The sequence below is a fragment of the Lithobates pipiens genome, unplaced genomic scaffold, assembly GCF_037356315.1.
Source record: "Lithobates pipiens isolate NorthernLeopardFrog02 unplaced genomic scaffold, aLitPip1_a1.2 Scaffold_3, whole genome shotgun sequence".
NCBI lineage: Eukaryota > Metazoa > Chordata > Amphibia > Anura > Ranidae > Lithobates > Lithobates pipiens.
The window spans coordinates 9749736-9769308 of NW_027507790.1; the positions used below are offsets into that span (position 1 = coordinate 9749736).

The 19573-nt window shown below is 46.8% G+C and overlaps 1 protein-coding gene across 1 annotated transcript in view; it reads right to left on the minus strand.

The window, feature by feature from the left end:
- Positions 1 to 12314, minus strand: part of RASAL1 (RAS protein activator like 1) — a 158068-nt gene extending 145754 nt beyond the window's left edge. The window contains exon 1 of the mRNA XM_077461250.1: positions 12034 to 12314. Coding sequence (XP_077317376.1) covers positions 12034 to 12098 — 65 coding nt within the window. The 5' untranslated portion in view covers positions 12099 to 12314. The remainder of the gene's footprint in view (positions 1 to 12033) is intronic.
- Positions 12315 to 19573: the final 7259 nt, after the last annotated feature.

A 19573-nucleotide genomic window follows, 5' to 3' on the forward strand; every position in this document is an offset into this window, starting at 1 on the left:
CAACCAAACGCAATCACTGCTTGATCTGCTACAGTAAACTGTAAACCAATCAAGGGTAGCACAGTGACTAAGTTGTTAGCATTTTTGCCTAGCAGCAATAGGGGTTGTTGGTTCAAATCTCAACCACAACACTACCTGCCTGGAGTTTGCATGCTCTTCCTGTGCTTGCTTGGGCTTCCTCCATTGGGTGGTACCATGGGTACACTATGTGATAAACTGCCACGTCCCCAAAAGTGGAACACTTGAAAAAAAAAAGAACCAACATGTTGGATATTTTTGTGCTGAAACTAATAATTTTCGAAACATTAGTAGTGGAACAGTTTGAACAAATATACAGGGAAAGTGCGTGTGTTAAAATGTAACCTCAGGCAACATCTATTGATACAACGATGGCATTATTGCATGCACGTTCGACAGATCTTTAGAAATCTGACTGTTTTTTTTCGAACGATTTTCTAACTTTGTCAGTGTGAGTCATGTTGCTCTGTCATGTGAATAGATAAGTTGAAAACAAATCCTAAAAAGAAAATTCATTTTCGTATGGAAAAAGTAAGTGCAGAGATGTGGGGTAACACTCACTTTTAAATGTTGAGCTCCCTTGATCGTGTGGGAGTGCTTTGGTTTCCTCACTTGACCAAAACAAAAAACAAAAAAAACCTGTGTATATATACACACAAAACACGGCTGGAAAGTTCACTGGCTCTTATCCAAAATAGCTGTGGTGTGTGTAAAAATATGCCAGCTCTATGTAAATAAAGTAACATTTTGTTTAATGATACTTTGATGGCATTTTTATTGTTTCTTCCAGGATTAGCAAATACCACCTATGTGTAGAAACAATGTGGCAGTGTGTAAGGCTGGATTCACACCTATGCATTTTTAGTGCTTTTTGCATTTTGCAGATTTGCACTACAGTTCGTTTAACATGGTTTCCTATGGAACACGTTCTGTAGTGCAAATCTGCAAAAAAGCACTAAAAATGCATAGGTGTGAATCCAGCCTCAATTGTAACCCTTCATGAGCTTTCCCCCGATTTCCCAGCTTCACTCTGTAGTGCCATTTGATTTCTATATACAGCATAATACATGCACTCTGATAAGGATTTCCTTCATAACACATGATATAATATATCCCCTACTGTAAATTCTATGCATATTAAAAATGGCCAAGGAATTTACAAAGCACAGAAATGCCTAGGCTGCAGTTCATTATAGAGCTCAAAGAACACCAAGGTGAGTGCCAATTCCCCCAAAGCGAACCTGCGAGGATGGAAATATGTGACCTGACGCTTCTAATGTATTTGTAAAATGGCCAAACTCCCAGACTAACATCCTGTTCCTCATCACTACCTATTGAGTGACTGACAAGTATGAAAGGTAGAAGTTCTGTTAAAGAGGTTGTAAACCTAAGACATGAAATACAAACAAAGCATATCCCTCTATAAATGTGTACTTGTCTCAGTTAAGAGCACTAAGACCCCTTTCACACTGGGGCGTTTTTCAGGCGCTTTAGCGTTAAAAAAGCGCCTGTGAAGTGCTTGAAAGAAGCCTCATCTGCAGTCCCAATGTGAAAGCCCAAGTGCTTTAAGAGCCCTTTCACAATGTCAGTGCCCGAAAAACGCTCGTAAAGCACCTCTTAAACTAGCAGCGCTTTACCAGTGTTTTTTGAGCGCTATTGGGGCGCTTTTAACCGCTGCTAGTGGCCAAATAAAGGGTTAAAAGCGCCCACAAAACGCTGCTGCCAAAAGTGTTTTTCAGGCGCTTTTCAGGCGCTTCCCATTTCAATGAGAAGGGGCGCTTTAGGAAAGGTGTATTCACCTCTCCAAAAGCGCTGCAAAGAAGCTGCTTGCAGGACTTTTTTTTGACGCCCTGCCAGCGCAGCGCCTCATTGTGAAAGCACTCGGGCTTTTACATTGGGATTGCAGTTGCAGCTTCTTTCAGGCGCTTTTTTTAACGCTAAAGCGCCTGAAAAAAGCCCCAGTGTGAAAGGGATCTCAGTGTGAAAGCACTCGGGCTTTTACATTGGGGTTGCAGTTGCGGCTTCTTTCAGGCGCTTTTTTTAACGCTAAATTGCCTGAAAAATGCCCCAGTGTGAAAGGGGTCTAAGGCCACTTTCACATTGAAGCAGCAGCTGCATTAGCGGTAAAGTGCTGCTAGTTTTAGCGGCAATTTACAGTCCTTTCAGCAGCGCATTTCATCCCCACTAGCAGCCAAAAAAGGTTTAAAAGCACCTACAAATCACCGCTGCCAAAGCACTTTGCAGGTGCTTTGGCAGCGCTAGCCACTGATTTCAATGGCAGGGGCTTTTTCGGAGCGCTGTATTCACCCCTCCTAAACCGCCCCAAAGATGCTGCTTACACTACTGTTTTTCCTGTCCTGCAAGTGCACCGCCTTTGGGCTTTCACACTGGGGCTGCAAAAGAGGCAGTTTACAGGCGCTTTTCAGGCGCTATTTTTAGCGCAAACGCCTGTAGAACGCCTCAGTGTGAAAGTGGCCTAAGTGTCATTTCTGTCTGCTGCTTCCTTCCTTTGCTGTCTGCCTGACTCACTTATGATTTTTTTTTTTTTTGGTGTCAGTTTTCCTGACACCAAGAGAAAAATGACAATGGAGGGACCTTCAGCTTGTTGACAGCCTCACATCTGTTCCTGTGCAGAGGGTGACTAGGTTTCCACTATTATGACCTGAAGTCTTGCGATTTTTTGTCGTGATTTTGATACGACTTGAAGCAATGCTTGTGTATTCTTAAGGTCTATGGACCTCAAATCGCATCAAAGTCAGACTAAAGTAGTGCAAGGACTACTACAGATAAGAACAGTACTCATTGAAAATCATGAGGTATGACTTGTCAAGCGACTTTGCAGTCCCAAGTCGCATGACAAGTCGCACTAGAGGAAATGTAGCCTAATGCCGCGTACACACGATCGGACTTGGTGCAGCGGACCAGAGTCTGTCAGACAATTCAATCGTGTGTGGGCTACAGCGGACTTTTTCTTCCCAAAAGTCTGGCGGACCTAGAAATAAGACTGGCTTCAAATTTGTCTGCCTGACTCGGCTTTTAGCAGACAATCCACTCGTCTGTGTGCTAGTCTGACGGACTAAAACCGACGCTAGGGCAGCTATTGGCTACTGGCTATGAACTTCCTTATTCTACGTCATCACGTTCGATTCCATTGGATTTTTGGAGGTTCATGTGTGGCCAACTCCGTTCGGTTGAAAGTCCGGCGGACCTCAGCTGCAAAGTCCGTCGGATTGTCTGCCAGACCAAGTCCAGCGAAAAGTCCAGTCGTGTGTACGCGGCATAACTCTCAGAAAAGCTTATAAATTCAGCACTTTGAATGGATGTAGAGAAGAGAAGACTGTAGATAAAAAGGTATAGGAGCATTTGTTTCATCTCTGTGCATCACCTGAGACTAGTCACTTCACTGGGTATGTGCGAGGTTTTACAACCATTTTAACTCAGATTTTACTGGGTACTGTAAAAAATAAAAAAAAATAAAAAATAAAAAAAACGAAGAAAACTGACCCAACCTTGCTGCACGATTATATATATATATATATATATATATATATATATGTTTTATTTAATAAAAATTCCCTATATGTACCCTTTACTGCAGTGTCCTAGCCGGTCCAGTGACATGGATACTTTTTAGTGATGAATGGTGAAGCATACCTACACAATGTATGCCTGCATGGGCACTTGTAGTATCCACAAGAGGCATATGTGACATGACAACACATGAGCAGAACAAGGAGACTATGGGGGTTATTTACGAAAGGCAAATCCACTTTTCACTACAAGTGAACTTGGAAGTGCAGTCGCTATAGATATGAGGGGAAGATCTGCTGATTTTATCATCCAATCATGGGCAAGCTAAAATGCTGTTTTTTATTTTCCTTGCATGTCCCCCTCAGATCTACAGCGACTGCACTTTCAGTGCACTTGTGCAAATTGGATTTGCCTTTGTAAATAACCCCCAGTGTTTAGCTTTACACTTTACAATTGTTGTCTAACTTCTGAGCTTTTCTCTAGTTGTTGGTAATGAAACTGACTGGATAGATTGGACGACTCTCGAATTCCATATTCATTTCTTAATTCACTCCTTGCTGACTAATGCCCTGTACACATAGTCGGACTTTCCGACGACAATATCCATCTGATTTTTTCCCAAACTCATCTAGCATACACATGGTCGCACAAAGTTGATGGAAAATCCGATCGTTCTGAACGCGGTAATGTAGAACATGAATGACAGGACTATAAACGAGCCAGTAGCCAATAGCTTTCATCAGGTAATTTATTCTGAGCATGCGTGGCACTTTGTCTGTCGAAATTGTCTACACATCGGATCGGAATTTATATGATTGGATTTTGTTGTCGGAAAATTTTAGATCCAGCTCTCAAACTTTGTGTGTGGGAAATTCCGATGGAAAAAGTCCGATGGAGCCCACACATGATCGGATTTTCTGACAACACGATCCAATTGCATCTTTTCCGACGGAAAGTCTGACCGTGTGTACAGGGCATACGCCTTTTCTGGTACTTTTTGTTTACAAGAAAAATCTGTATTTTTTGCTAGAAAATTACTTAGAACACCCAAACATTAAATATATTTTTTTTAGCAGAAACCCTAGAGAATAAAATGGCGATCGTTACAATATTTTATGTCACATGGTATTTGCGCAGCGGTTTTTCAAACACAAAAAATACACTTTAATGAATATGTAAAAAAAAATATATATATTATATATATATATATATATATATATTTTCCAACTTTTTGGAAAGATATAAAAGATGATGTTACTGCGAGTATACACCAAACATCACCCAAAAAGTCATGTTTTAAAATTGCGCATGCTTCTGGAATAACGAAAAACTACGATACTTAAAAATCTCCATAGGTGACGCTTTAAACATTTTTACAGGTTACCTGTTTAGAGTTAGAGGTGGTCTAGTGCTAAAATGATTGCTCTTGCTCCAACGTTCGCAGTAAAACTTAACGTGTGGTGTGAACACCGTTTACATATGCGTGCGTGACTTATGTATGTGTCACTTCTGCGCATGAGCACGGAGGGATGGGGCACTTTAAAAAAAAAAAGTCTATTTATTTTTTATTTTTACACTGCCCCTTTAATTTAGCAATGTGCTGTCCCCGCTGAAGGCACTTACATCTTCACACGGTCTTCCTTCTGAGTTCACAGACTCTGGCTGTGCGAGTGGCCGGAGTCATGATGACATTACTCCTGCGCATGCGCACGGGAGCCGCTGTCCACAGCACAGAACTCCTGAGGAACGGCACAGTAAGCCATTCCCTTAGAACGCATGCACCGGTGATGTCACTGGATACATCTAAAAGTAAATATCTTCTAAGCGGTGCACATTGAGGAGATATTTACTGTACCTACAGTAACTCACAAAAGTAAAAAAAAGTAAATCCCTCACATTTTTGTATATCTTTTCATGTGACAACACTGAAGAAATTACACTTTGCTACAGAGTAAAGTAGTGACTGTACAACTTGTATAACAGTGTAAATTTGCTGTCCCCTCGAAAAAAAACTCAAACAGCTGTTAATGTCTAAACTGCTGGCAACAAAAGTGAGTACACCCCAATGTCATGTGACTCTCACTCTCTCATACTGGTCACTGGAAAATCAACATGGCACCTCATGGCAAAGAACTCTCTGAGGATCTGAAAAAAAGAATTGTTGCTCTACATAAAGATGGCCTAGGCTATAAGAAGATTGCCAAGACCCTGAAACTGAGCTGCAGCATGGTTGCCAAGACCATACAGCAGTTTAACAGGGTCCACTCAGAACAGGCCTCGCCATGGTTGACCAAAAAGGATGAGTGCCTGTGCTCAGCATCATATTCAGAGGTTGTCTATAGGAAATAGACATAGAGTGCTGCCAGCATTGCTGCAGAGGTTAAAGGGGTGGGGGCGTCAGCCTGTCAGTGCTCAGACCAAATGCCGCATACTCAAATTGGTCTGCATGGTTGTCATCCCAAAAGGAAGCCTCTTCTAAAAATGATGCACAAGAAATCCCACAGTTTGCTGATGACAATCAGACTAAGGACATGGATTACTGGAACCATGTCCTGTGGTCTGATGAGATTTGGTTCAGATGGTGTCAAGCAGGTGTGGCCGCAACCAGGTGAGGACTACAAAGACATGTGTGTCTTGCCTGCAGTCAAGCATGGTGGTGAGAGTGTCATGGTCTGGGGCTGCATGAGTGCTGCCAGCACTGGGGAGCTACAGTTCATTGGGGGAACCATGAATGCCAACATGTACTGTGACATACTGAAGCAGATCATGATCCCCTCCCTTCGGAGTCTGGGCCGTAGGGCAGTATTCCAACATGATAACGACTCCAAACACACCCCCAAGACGGCCACTGCCTTGCTAAAGAAGCTGAGGGTAAAGGTGATGGACCGGCCAAGCATGCTTCCAGACTTGAACCCTTTTGAACATCTGTGGGGCATCCACAAAGGGAAAGTGGAGGAGTGCAAGGTCTCTAACATCCACCAGCTCTGTGATGTCATCATGGAAGAGTGGAAGAGGACTCCAGTGGCAAGCTGTAAAGCTCTGGTAAACTCCATGCCCAAGGGGGTTAGGGCAGTGCTGAAAACTAATTGTGGCCACAAAAAATATTGACACTTTGGGCCCAATTTGGACATTTTCACTTAGGGGCATACTCACTTTTGTTGCCAGCGGTTTAGACATTAATGGCTGTGTGTTGAGTTATTTTGAAGGGACAGCAAATTGACACTGCTATACAAGCTGTACACTCACTACTTTACATTGCAGCAAAGTGTCATTTATTTTGTGAGATACTGTTTTGGTAAGCCTTACCATAGGCTTACCTATAGGTAAAAGCCATGCATGGAAGTTTACTCCCACTTTAACTGTAAGTATATCTAAAGCTAGCCATACATAAATTTTTTTTTTTTCGTTCAACCAGCAGGTCAAACGAAAAAAAAATAAAAGAGCCAATTCCATTATCCACACATTCGATGTGGCTGGAGGAATCCTTCCCATTAAGGTATTATATTCTGACAGCGAGGAAACTTCCCCTGTGTCAGAATACAATGATCAGTGTTGCCAATTACAGCTGACAGCACTGAATGTTTGGCATAAACCTGACAGGCTGGCTGTACACAAGTTGATCAATAGATTGGGTTCCTCCCACACTCCAAAGACATGCTGGTAGGCATTTGGCTCCTGTCTAAATTGGCCCTAGTATGTGTATGCCTGTATAAATGCGAGTTAGGCTGGCCATAAATGGTTTGAATCTTGGGCTGGTTCAACAGGAATTGGCTGAGATTCAAACCATTAATGGGCAGGCTGCATGTACCAAGTTGATTGAGTGATCAACTTGGGTACAACCAGCCTGCTGGATTTGCTTGTGATTATAGATAGCGACTGCTAGCTGTAATCACTGTCTTCTCCCAGCGGGGATGGCTTCACCCGCTGCGCTGAGAGAAGACAATTGCTCAGCAGGAAGGATTCCCCTGTCAGCACTGTCTTTGTTAATGGGGGAAGCATGCGAATTTCTGCCCTATGACCTGTAGCTGCAGAAAAGAAATTTGAACCATCTAAGACCTGCCTTAGGGTCCTTAGATTGTAAGCTCTTTGTGGGCAGGGACTGATGTGAGTGTACAATATATGGGCCAGTTCACGCCATAGAAACACAGTCCGCATATGTTCCAGATGCTTTTCTGCATATGTGTTTTTGATGCGTTCCAGTGCGTTTTTCCTAACCCTAAATAAGGACATATGTGTTCCAGTGTGGTCTTGATGCATTTTACAGCGCTCCAGTACAGTACAGTAAAAATGCAGCATGTTCTACTTTTTTCTCTGTAACTGGAACGCGCTGGAACAGCAAGCACTAGTGTGAACTATGCCATTGAAAACCATATAACCTACTTTCCATGAATTTGTTTGATGCAGAAAAAAAAAAAAACGCACTGGACTGATTTTGGTGTGGACTGGCCTGGTCCTCTAACTTTTCTCCTCACACATGCACATCATGTCTCAGAGCATGTCTCTGTGCAATGTCACCAGACATATTTGAATTTTTTCACCCTTGCCTATTACGTTTGTAGGGTGGTCCTGGGTTGTGTTGGGTGCACTCACTTCTTCCTTGGGTTCTTTCCCTCAGCTCCTGGGATAGACTTGCCTCGCAGATCCTGACTTACAACACTGCTTATTCAGAACAATTTATACATATGCTATGTGTTTTCTCCTGATGAGTGGCATTTGGCCACGAAACGCATTGAGCCTATCAATGTCATCATGTTCCTAACACATAGCTTGACCTCAACTGTGATTCATTTGTATCCTATAACCCATTTGTATCCATTACTCCATAAGCAATTGGCTTTTTATACTATTTACTTCCATGGGACACTATGCAATTATAGATAGATAGATTTCTCTTTTTTGTATGCCATCGCCTTATATACAGATAAAACACTCACGTTCAACCATGTATCGCAGTTACATAGTTAGTAAGGTTGAATAAAGACACCAGTCCATCCAGTTCAACCTGAGTGAGTGTCTACAATTGTCCCTTTCCCTGTACATTGCACACTCAGATCGGTCCCTACCCTCAAGGAGCCCACAATCCAAGGTCCCCATTCATATACTAGGGCCAATTTTGGACAGAAGCCAATTGTTTGTTTATATGCCTATTAAACAATTTTACAGTTCTGCTACCATGTGTCTTGTGCCTCACTCAAAGTCCCAAAACCCCCTTCTTATTTGTGGTGTGTACTGGACCTAAGCCTGGGTTCACACTATAGTGATGCGGAAAGCAGCATGATTCCAGTGCCGGTTCCTGCATCGCATCTCTCCCCCAGGCAGTTCACATTGGCCTCTGCGAACCGCTGCGGGTGTCAATACAATGTTAATGACACCTCCAGATCGGTTCACAGATCGCAGTGCAAACTGTGGATTCGGACAGGAAATGTATCACATGGGTGGTTGGGAACACCTATGCAATTAGAGTCCAGTGGGGGGGAAAAAAAATCTCCCTGCATCTTTTTTGTGTGAATCAAATGTGAGTTCAGCCATACAACTGTATAGCTGAACTCGTATTGCACAGACATCGCATGTGATCTGCACAGCAATGTGGGTTCGAATCAAACGAGATGTCTGTGTTTGCTATGTAAAGTGCTGCATAAATTGACGGCGATATATAAGTACAGGTATGGGTAATACACCGACTTAGATACAACCAACCTGCTCATACATAGATTGAAATTCTCCCGGTCCTTGCTGAACTTGCCAAATGTTGATCCATGCATGGTGGGCGTTACACTCCCCTCCCCCCTCAGGTTGGCAATACAGCTGTCCAAATGTGTCGCCATTGCTCCTCCATCCAGAGCAAAGACACCTAAGACAGGAAGTGTGTTCCTGGCCGGATAACTAGGTGAAACTAAAGAAAAAAAGGAAACTAATGCAGCCATCATATTTAGGATTGGTGAATGGCAATGTATTACATTTTTGGGGTTCATACCTCCATGATAAATGAGGCATGGGGGTCCCTGAAGGAGTAGGACCCCTAGCACAGACCTAGGTGAAGGGTTTGTCTGGTGTATGACTAATAGCACTTGTATGTAGTCAGTGGTGACCCCCTCCAGTCACCTCCAGTCAGTGGTGACCCTCTCCAGTCAGCGGTGACCCCTCCCCAGTTGCCTCCAGTCAGTGGTGACCCCCTCCAGTCAGTGGCAACCCCCTCCAGTCACCTCCAGACAGTGGGGACTCCCTCCAGTCAGTGGCGACCCTCTACAGACAGTGGTGACCCCCTCCAGTCAGTGGCGACCTCCTCCAGTCACCTCCAGTCAGTGGCGACCTCATCCAGTCACCTCCAGTCAGTGGCGACCCCCTCCAGTCACCTCCAGTCAGTGGCGACCTCCTCCAGTCACCTCCAGTCAGTGGCGCCCTTCTCCAGTCACCTCCAGTCAGTGGCGCCCTCCTCCAGTCACCTCCAGTCAGTGGCGACCTCCTCCAGTCACCTCCAGTCAGTGGCGACCTCCTCCAGTCACCTCCAGTCAGTGGCGACCTCCTCCAGTCACCTCCAGTCAGTGGCGACCTCCTCCAGTCACCTCCAGTCAGTGGCGACCTCCTCCAGTCACCTCCAGTCAGTGGCGACCTCCTCCAGTCACCTCCAGTCAGTGGCGACCCCCTCCAGTCACCTCCAGTCAGTGGCGACCCCCTCCAGTCACCTCCAGTCAGTGGCGACCCCCTCCAGTCACCTCCAGTCAGTGGCGACCCCCTCCAGTCACCTCCAGTCAGTGGCGACCCCCTCCAGTCACCTCCAGTCAGTGGCGACCCCCTCCAGTCACCTCCAGTCACCTCCAGTCAGTGGCGACCCCCTCCAGTCACCTCCAGTCAGTGGCGACCTCCTTCAGTCACCTCCAATCAGTGGCGTCCCCCTCCAGTCAGTGGCGACCTCCTCCAGTCACCTCCAGTCAGTGGCGACCTCCTCCAGTCACCTCCAGTCAGTTGGCGACCCCCTCCAGTCACCTCCAGTCAGTTGGCGACCCCCTCCAGTCACCTCCAGTCAGTTGGCAAACCCCTCCAGTCACCTCCAGTCAGTTGGCGACCCCCTCCAGTCAATGGCAACCTTCTCCAGTCACCTCCAGTCAGTGGCGACCCCTTCCAGTCACCTCCAGTCAGTGGCGACCTCCTCCAGTCAGTGGCGACCCCCTCCAGTCAGTGGCGACCCCCTCCAGTCAGTGGCGACCCCCTCCAGTCAGTGGCGACCTCCTCCAGTCAGTGGCGACCTCCTCCAGTCACCAGTTGGCGACCCCCTCCAGTCAATGGCAACCTTCTCCAGTCACCTCCAGTCAGTGGCGACCCCCTCCAGTCACCTCCAGTCAGTGGAGACCCCCTCCAGTCAATGGCGACCCCTCCAGTCAGTGGCGACCTCCTCCAGTCACCTCCAGTCAGTGGCGACCTCCTCCAGTCACCTCCAGTCAGTGGCGACCTCCTCCAGTCACCTCCAGTCAGTGGCGACCCCCTCCAGTCACCTCCAGTCAGTGGCGACCCCCTCCAGTCACCTCCAGTCAGTGGCGACCCCCTCCAGTCACCTCCAGTCAGTGGCGACCCCCTCCAGTCACCTCCAGTCAGTGGCGACCCCCTCCAGTCACCTCCAGTCAGTGGCGACCCCCTCCAGTCACCTCCAGTCAGTGGCGACCCCCTCCAGTCAATGGCAACCTTCTCCAGTCACCTCCAGACAGTGGCGACCCCCTCCAGTCACCTCCAGACAGTGGAGACCCCCTCCAGTCACCTCCAGTCAGTGGCGACCTCCTCCAGTCACCTCCAGTCAGTGGCGACCTCCTCCAGTCACCTCCAGTCAGTGGCGACCTCCTCCAGTCACCTCCAGTCAGTGGCGACCTCCTCCAGTCACCTCCAGTCAGTGGCGACCTCCTCCAGTCACCTCCAGTCAGTGGCGACCCCCTCCAGTCACCTCCAGTCAGTGGCGACCCCCTCCAGTCACCTCCAGTCAGTGGCGACCTCCTCCAGTCACCTCCAGTCAGTGGCGACCCCCTCCAGTCACCTCCAGTCAGTGGCGACCTCCTCCAGTCACCTCCAGTCAGTGGCGACCTCCTCCAGTCACCTCCAGTCAGTGGCGACCTCCTCCAGTCACCTCCAGTCAGTGGCGACCCCCTCCAGTCACCTCCAGTCAGTGGCGACCTCCTCCAGTCACCTCCAGTAATTAGCGACCCCCTCCAGTCAATGGCGACCTTCTCCAGTCACCTCCAGACAGTGGGGACCCCCTCCAGTCACCTCCAGACAGTGGGGACCCCCTCCAGTAACCTCCAGTCAGTGGTGACCCTCTCCAGACAGTGACCCCCTCCAGTCAGTGGTGACCCTCTCCACTCAGTGGGGACCCGCACTAGACAGTGGTGACCCTCTCCACACAGTGGGGTCCCCCCTCCAGTCAGTGGTGTCCCCCCCTCCAGTCAGTGGTGTCCCCCCCTCCAGTCAGTCAGGTGTAATATATGAAAGGAAATGACTTACACATCCTTAGCTGGCAGGTTCTTCCCCTCCACCAGCCTGAAATAGAGAGCGGTGTTCCTGGCCATGGTGCACGGTGTGCTCAGCGGGCTCTACACATGACTGCCAGTCCGGAGCTCTCCGTCATACTTCTATACGGTGTGTGCGGTGTTCCTATAGCCCCGGGCTGGGCTCGGCACCATCGCTCTGTCTCTATTCCCCGCACACACACACTATCTATCTATCCACAGGTAGTCAGTGCCAATGTGAGCCCTGGTGCTTGTGTGCTGACTCTGCCTCCGATGTGTGGTGACAAGGAGAAGTGCAGGAGGGAGGAGGGAAGGCTCGGCCCCCTGCAGGTAGTCTTGTGTGAGAAGGACGAGCCGCTGGTTACCTGTGTACAGCTCCGCACGACTCTCCTCACACAAACAAGCGCCCTGCTGAGACAATGGCACCGAGCTCACAGTCAGCCTTCCATTAATCCGGGGCTGGAGGAGCGCTTCTACCCACTTCTAGGAACACACCTCTGTGTGGGGGAAGACCTGCACAGGGGATTCCCTCCTCACTGCAAGACAGGCTGACATTTCCCTTATCAGATAAAGGTTTAGGGTCACCTTATCACCCCCCCCCCCTCTATGTATAGAGCCTTGAAAAAGTATTCATACCCCTTGAAATGGTCCACATTTTGTCATGTTACAGCCAAAAACGTAGATGTATTTTCTTTATCGTACATCACGGGACACAGAGCCTTACGTAATTACTTAAAGTGGTGTTGCCATTTAAAAAAAAAAAGTCAGCAGCTACAAATACTGCAGCTTCTGACTTTTAATAATCGGACACTTACCTGTCCCAGGGTCCAGCGATGCGGGGGATCGAAGCCCCCCTCGTCTCCCCCTCCGCTCGGCAGCGCCGGCATTCTAACTGTGGGCGCCTGGCTGTGGCTCAGATGATGTGCGAGCGGCGCCGTGATTGGCCCGCGCAATCATCTGGGACCTGTCACGTGTCTCAGATGATTGACAAGAGGGAGGGGGCAGAGCTGAGCCCTTCCTGCACCAAGGGGAAGTGATATCATGAGCCCAGGCACTGCAGGAGGAAGATACGAGGGACCCCCTAGCAACAAACATTTAGAGATGAGTAAAAAAAAATGTTTCCAAATTTTTTTTTTTTTTTTTAGGGACATTCATGCATTTTTTTGGGGGGGGGGGTGCAACTCCACTTTAATGGGTTATGGGCCACCTTCAGTTGATGGACACTGGTATACCCAATAGAGGAAGTGCACTCCCTATATAACCCCTCCTCCTTCCAGGAGCACATCAATTTTTTCATCAGTGTCTAAGGTGTTGGTCACAAGAGAAGATGTGCTCTGAGAAGCTCCAGGAGGGATCCATACTGGAGTTAAAAAACCTCCACATCCATGCCACTGTGGCCACAGGATGGTACCCGGGCCTCGCATAGAAGAACAAGATTTTGCATGTAACGGTCACCTTTGAGGGCTGAACCCTAGGAACCAGGACTCTTTTTGGTCTTGCATCATTACCTAAAGTTGTCCTGAGGGGCGCTATACAGGTCTAAAGGAGTGGAACCCCTAATAAAAGGGCCCCAGTCTTTGAAGGTTTAACTATGCTGCCTGCCGTGATGGGTGAAATTTGGATCTGTCTGCATTTCAGCAGTATCCTGTAGTGAGGAAATGGTAAGAGAAAAGCACAGGAACTGCAAAGTCCACCTATGACTTTTCTTTCAATATGCAATATATTGTAATGCCTTAAAACTCCTCTAGAGGGAGTAAGAATGCATATACCCTATGAATCTGCGCTAAACTTACATCGTGTGTCCTAGCAGCTGGAGGGGGTTCTCCTCTCCCCCCAATTGGGAAAACAGTGGCTGGAGCTACATGTACTATGGTACATTACATTTGTAACAGCTATATATCAGTGTAATAAGCACTAGAGGCTGACAAACTGGTAAAGGTACACCCCTCCCCCTGCCCGCCGCTCACCCAGCTCCCCCCCCCCCCCCCACGAGGGGTGCTGGGTGGCTTCTGCCTAAAAGACTTTTACTTGCCTGTTAAAATGTTATCAAGTAGATGTACATATAAGCCAATTGTTCTGCCGCATGGCGCCTGCAGCCTCCTCTCCTAGTCTCAGACTGAAGCAGTCTGCGGGCATGCATGAGGCTGTTTTTACTTTGAAAGAAAGAGGAGGGAGGGTCCGAGAAGGGGCGTGGCTTAAGTGGTCAGCGCTATGTGCAGACTCAGCGTCCTTGGAAAGTATAGACAAGCAGGTTTACACGTGAGGGGCTAAAAACTGTGCTCTGAGAACTAAAAATGTCTACCAGAGCAGCTGAAGCAAGTCTGTAATAGGACTCAGGAGCCCTGGAGCACGTGAGGGGTGTACACAGGCATTTTTAGTATATTAAAAGACATTATTGTTTATCATCAGATTAATTTATCAGATTAATCTATGCTGCTATTGTTTTTCCTACTATTGCTCAACAAATAGAACAGTTCTTAAAGTACCTCTGCTTTTGTGCTTAGCACTATAGCTTCCAAGGTTACTACTAAGGCACGAAATGTTCCACCCCCAGGCGCTGGGAACTTCAGCCATGCTTCCACACTGTCATCCTCTGCGGAGATACAGATATGGCAAGCCAGGGTGAGTCTTTGGAACCGATTGGTGGTGCAACTGTTTTTCACACTTCAGCCCCTGCATACGTGAATGAAGATGCATCTTCCTCTGCCCTGCAGGGCTTAGAAGGAAAATTAGCGTCTTTAGTCACATCCTCCATCCAAAGGGATAGGAAGCGTGCTACATCCCCCTTTCCCATCTCAAACCCTTTACCGAGGGACCAGTGGGCACGGGATGAGGTATTACCCTCAGGCGATCACGTAGAAAAATAAGATGATTTTTCCTCTGCAGAGGAAACAACAATTGAACCTTATGCACCTCGCAATCTGAGAGATTGATGGTACAAACTCTTATGGAGATGGTTCATTCCACTTTCATGCTACCCCTAAAAGAGTCAGCTGAAAGTTCAGCCCCTTCCTTGGGTTCTTTAAAACCTTTACAGCTTTTCCATGCATTACTAGAAAAGCTTATTGATGCTAAATGAGATCATCCGAATAAACATTTTTTTTTTCCCTCCAAAGAGTTTCTCATTTCTCGAACCCATGGGGGATAAATTCACAAAAGATGGAAAGTACCAGTAATAGGTGCTGCAATTTCCAGCATAACTTGTCCAGTAGACAATGCACACATGCTTAAAGATAAGAAGTTGTTTTTTTGTTAAAATACTCTTTTTCCTGGGAGATACCATTCTCAGCCTGCAGTCGCTGGAAAAGGCACCTGTCCATCCCTAAAAGGACCAGTTCAAGAGGCCCTTAGGGAGATCCCTGCACAACAGGCCAGCCATGAGTAGCCGAACTACCAAGGGCGCTATGTTTTGCCATAGACGCCATAAAGGGACTCTATCCACCAAGTGTCCCGCCTTGTGCTAAAACACATGCGTAGGACCCTGTGGTTAAAGGGTTGGTCAGCCTAAGTATCTTTCAAAAAGCTTCTGACTAATTTCCCCTTTTCATGGGGAGCGACTATTTGGGGAGAATTTGGTTAAATATATCCAATTGATTTCTAGCAGGAAAGGTACTTTTACCCAAAAAGAAGGTATAAACGTCCTTTTATTTAAAACTGACTTCTTCCCCTGCGACAGGGGAAGCTGCCTCTAGGCAGTGGCGTTGGCCTCCACCGTCAGACTCTAGAGGAGAAAAAATTCAGCCCCTGTATACATGATTGAAAATGCATTATTCCTCTGCCCTGCAGGACCTAAAAGGAAAATTAGCGACTTTAACCTCATCCGCTATCCAAGTATAGGAAGCTTGTTAGATCCCCTTTCCCCACCGTAGACCCTACTGTATCCCTTAGCGGGTAGAGGATGAAGGGTTACCCTCAGGTGATCAGGAAAGAAAGGCAAACCGATTACTCCTCTGCAGAGGAAACAACTGGAGTTGAACCTTTTTTCAGTTTCGCAATCTGAGAGATTTCTGGTACAAATCTCTTACAGAGATGGTTCGTGCCTCTTTCAAGCTACCTCTAGTAGAGTCAGCTGATAGTTCTGTTTTTTTTCTTAGGTTCCTTAAAACCTTCACTGCCTTTTTCATGCGTTTCCTGTACATGTACAGATCCACGCAGAAATTCAACAGATCCATTCTAGATCTAAAGAATCTAAATCCATTCCTGAAGACCTGCTCCTTTCTATGGATTCGATATCCTACAAGGAGGAAAACTTCTGACATCTATCGGCATCAGGGATGCATATCTGCATGTCCATGTATTTCCCGTTCGCCAAAGGTTTCTGTGGTTCGAAATAGAACAGCAGCATCTCAGTTTATAGCCTTGTCCTTTGGGCCAGCTACAGCACCCCGAGTGGTCACAAAAGTGCTAGCCCCACCTCTAGCCAGGTCAAGGGCACAGGGCTTAAACAATCTTGGCATACCTAGACAATCTATTGCTAATAGACCAATCCGTTTTCGGCGTAACGTGTACACATTACAACCAGTTACCTGGAAAAGTCTGGGTTGTGCTAACTAGGTCAACCTAGTGAAGTCTCTAAAAAAAGCTGGAGTATTTGGGTCTGATCATAGATACAGCCCAGTAAAAGTGTTCTTGCCAAGGCAAAAGACAACTCCACAAGAGAGTTGGTGCGGATGGTCAGGTCAAAGGGAAATTGGACTTGTCAATGCAGCTGTCCCCAAGGGTGTCCCAAAAGCCTCAATTGGTGGTTACTAAAGAATCTGCTAAAAGGTAGATCCTTCAGACCTCTTATCTGAAAAGTGGTAAAAGACTGAGAAGACAACTGTCCAAGGACAGTGTTTAAGAACTGAAAGAGCCTTGCCCATCAACATCCTAGAGATTCGGGCAGTGTGTCTGGCTCTGAAAGCCTGGACTTCCAGGTTAAGGGCTGTCCTGACAGGATCCAATCTGTCAGTGCCACGGCTGTGGCCTATATCAATTACCACAGGGGGCACCAAGAATCTCTCAGCACAGATAGAGGTGAACCATATTCTAACTGCAACAGAAAGAAATATTCCAAAGCCTTCATTCCGGAAATAGAAAATTGGGACGTGGACTACTTAAGTTGTCAGCAGATTATTCCCAGGGGAATGGTTTCTACACCCAACATATGTTCAGGCTGTTTGTCAAAGATAGGGGACTCTGGACGTGGATCTTCTAGCATCCAGTTCAACATAAAGTTTGCCAACTTTGTGTCCAGAACAAAGGATTCATTTGCATCTGTTCTGCATGCGTTGGTGACGTGGGATCATTTCTCACTGATCTATGCATTTCCCCCTATTCAATAGCTTTGCCGGCGGTTCGCTCCAAAGATGCTGCTTGCAGGACGTTTTTTATTTTTTTTAACATCCTGCCAGTGCATCGCCTCACTGTGAAACCACTTGGGCTTCCACACAGACTGCAGGGGAGCCGTTTTTCAGGTGCTTTACAGGCGCTATTTTTAGCCCAAAAGCGCTTGAAAAATGTCTCAGTGTGAAAGGGGTCTAACTAAAATATAGTGGAACCAATTAGCCTCAGAAGTCAACTAATTATTAAATAGAGCCCACCTGTGTGTAAATTTAATCTCTGTATAAATACAGCTGTTCTGTGAAGCCCTCAGATGTTTGTTAGAAAACCTTGGTGAACAAATGGCATCATGAAGGCCAAGGAACACACCAGACAAGTTAGGGATAAAGTTGTAGAGTCGTTTAGAGACAGGTTAGGTTATAAAAAAAATTCCCAGGCTTGAAAGATCTCATGGAGCACTGTTCACTCCATTATCCAAAAATGGAAAGAGTGTGGCACAACTGCAAACCTACCAAGACATGGCTGTCCACCTAAACTGACAGGCTGGGCAAGGAGAACATTAATCTGAGAAGCAGCCAAGATGCCCATCGTAACTGTGGAAGCGCTGAAGAGATCCACAGCTCAGGTGGGAGAATCTGTACACAGGACAACTATTAGTGGTGCACTCCACAAATCTGGACTTTATGGAAGAGTGGCAAGAAGAAAGCCATTGTTGAAAGAAACCCATAAGAAATCCCATTTGCAGTTTGCGAGAAGCCATGTGGGCGACACAGACATGTGGAAGAAGGTGCTCTGGGCAGATGAGACCAAAATTGACCTAAAAGCAAAACCCTATGTGGGGTGGAACTCTAATGCCACGTACACACGATCACGTACATCCGACTATCCGGCGGATTTAGTCCGGCGGTTCTTATCAATCTCCACATAGGACCCCGTCTAATTTTAGAAGTGGATCCCAACCCTACCCACATCAACCCCCCCCCCCCCTTACCGCCCTTTTAGGCCTAATCATGGTGGTGGCCGTGGTTGTGGTACACCATATTTTCCCCCTAATCAAGGGCGTTTTTTCCAACCATGTGTGCAGGGACCTTACCCTAATAGAGGGAATTTGGGTTATCCACCCCCTCAGGGTTTTGGCCTAATCTAATAATGCGTATGGTTCCAGTTATATAACTGGTCCTAGTGCTTTTGGACCACCTTCTAGCTTTGATTTTGGTAATAGGAATGAATATGATATTGGTGGCAACCCACAAAATAGTTTCTGTCCTTTGCGTGACCTGACTGGTCCTCCGGAGGATAGGGAAGTTACTATTTCCAGCCAGTTTAGTTCAACAGGCCATGGTTATTATGGGGCTCCTCAAGTTTCTAATGCTAATGGTGGTCTGGATTATGCAGGCTCAGGTCCACTGTGTCGGGAACCCAATCAATGGGGTTTTCACAGACCTGGCCAGGGAACCAAGGGAACCATAGATCGAAAAGAGGAACTAGAGTAGGGAGAAGGGTACGAGCAAAAGCGAAAAAAAACCCTTAATAGGAGTTGGGGTTTTTAATCTTAGCACAGCTGTCTTGACTCAGAGAAGGTCGTGCTAGATAAAGGACTCAAATTTGCACCTCCTCGCAGGCTCAATAAATTTGAGACCTACATGGATGTGCATAAATTCATCCGAAAATTAAACATCAAAAGATATATATGCTTTCCAATCCAGATAAGGATAAAACACCAAGATCTACTGATTACCAACATTCTGGGCTTTCTAACGCCTCCCTGTTCAACCCCTCCCCCCCCCCCAGGAACTTTGGCTCCCTCTATCAGGGTCTTTAGGAATGTTGTCCTTAGAGACCTTGATGAGATGCCTGTTAAGAGGGTTACACCTAATCCTGAGTTTTCTGCAGGTCTTGACTCCCTGTGTGAAAACGGGGATCTTGTTATTAGACCTGTCGATAAGGGTGGCCGGCTAGTCATCCTTAACAGAGTTGACTACATGACCGAAATGTATAGAATTTTAGATGATCAAGACACCTACACTTTGCTTAGACATGACCCCTAAGTCCTCTTATCTTAACAACCTACAAGACATTGTTAAGAGGTTTTGAACAGGGTATTTTGGATAGAAAAGAGAAGGCTTATCTTGTCCCTAAAGCACCTTGAACGCCTATCACATATATACCCAAGATCCACAAGCATTTATCTAGCCCCCCTGGGATGTCCCATT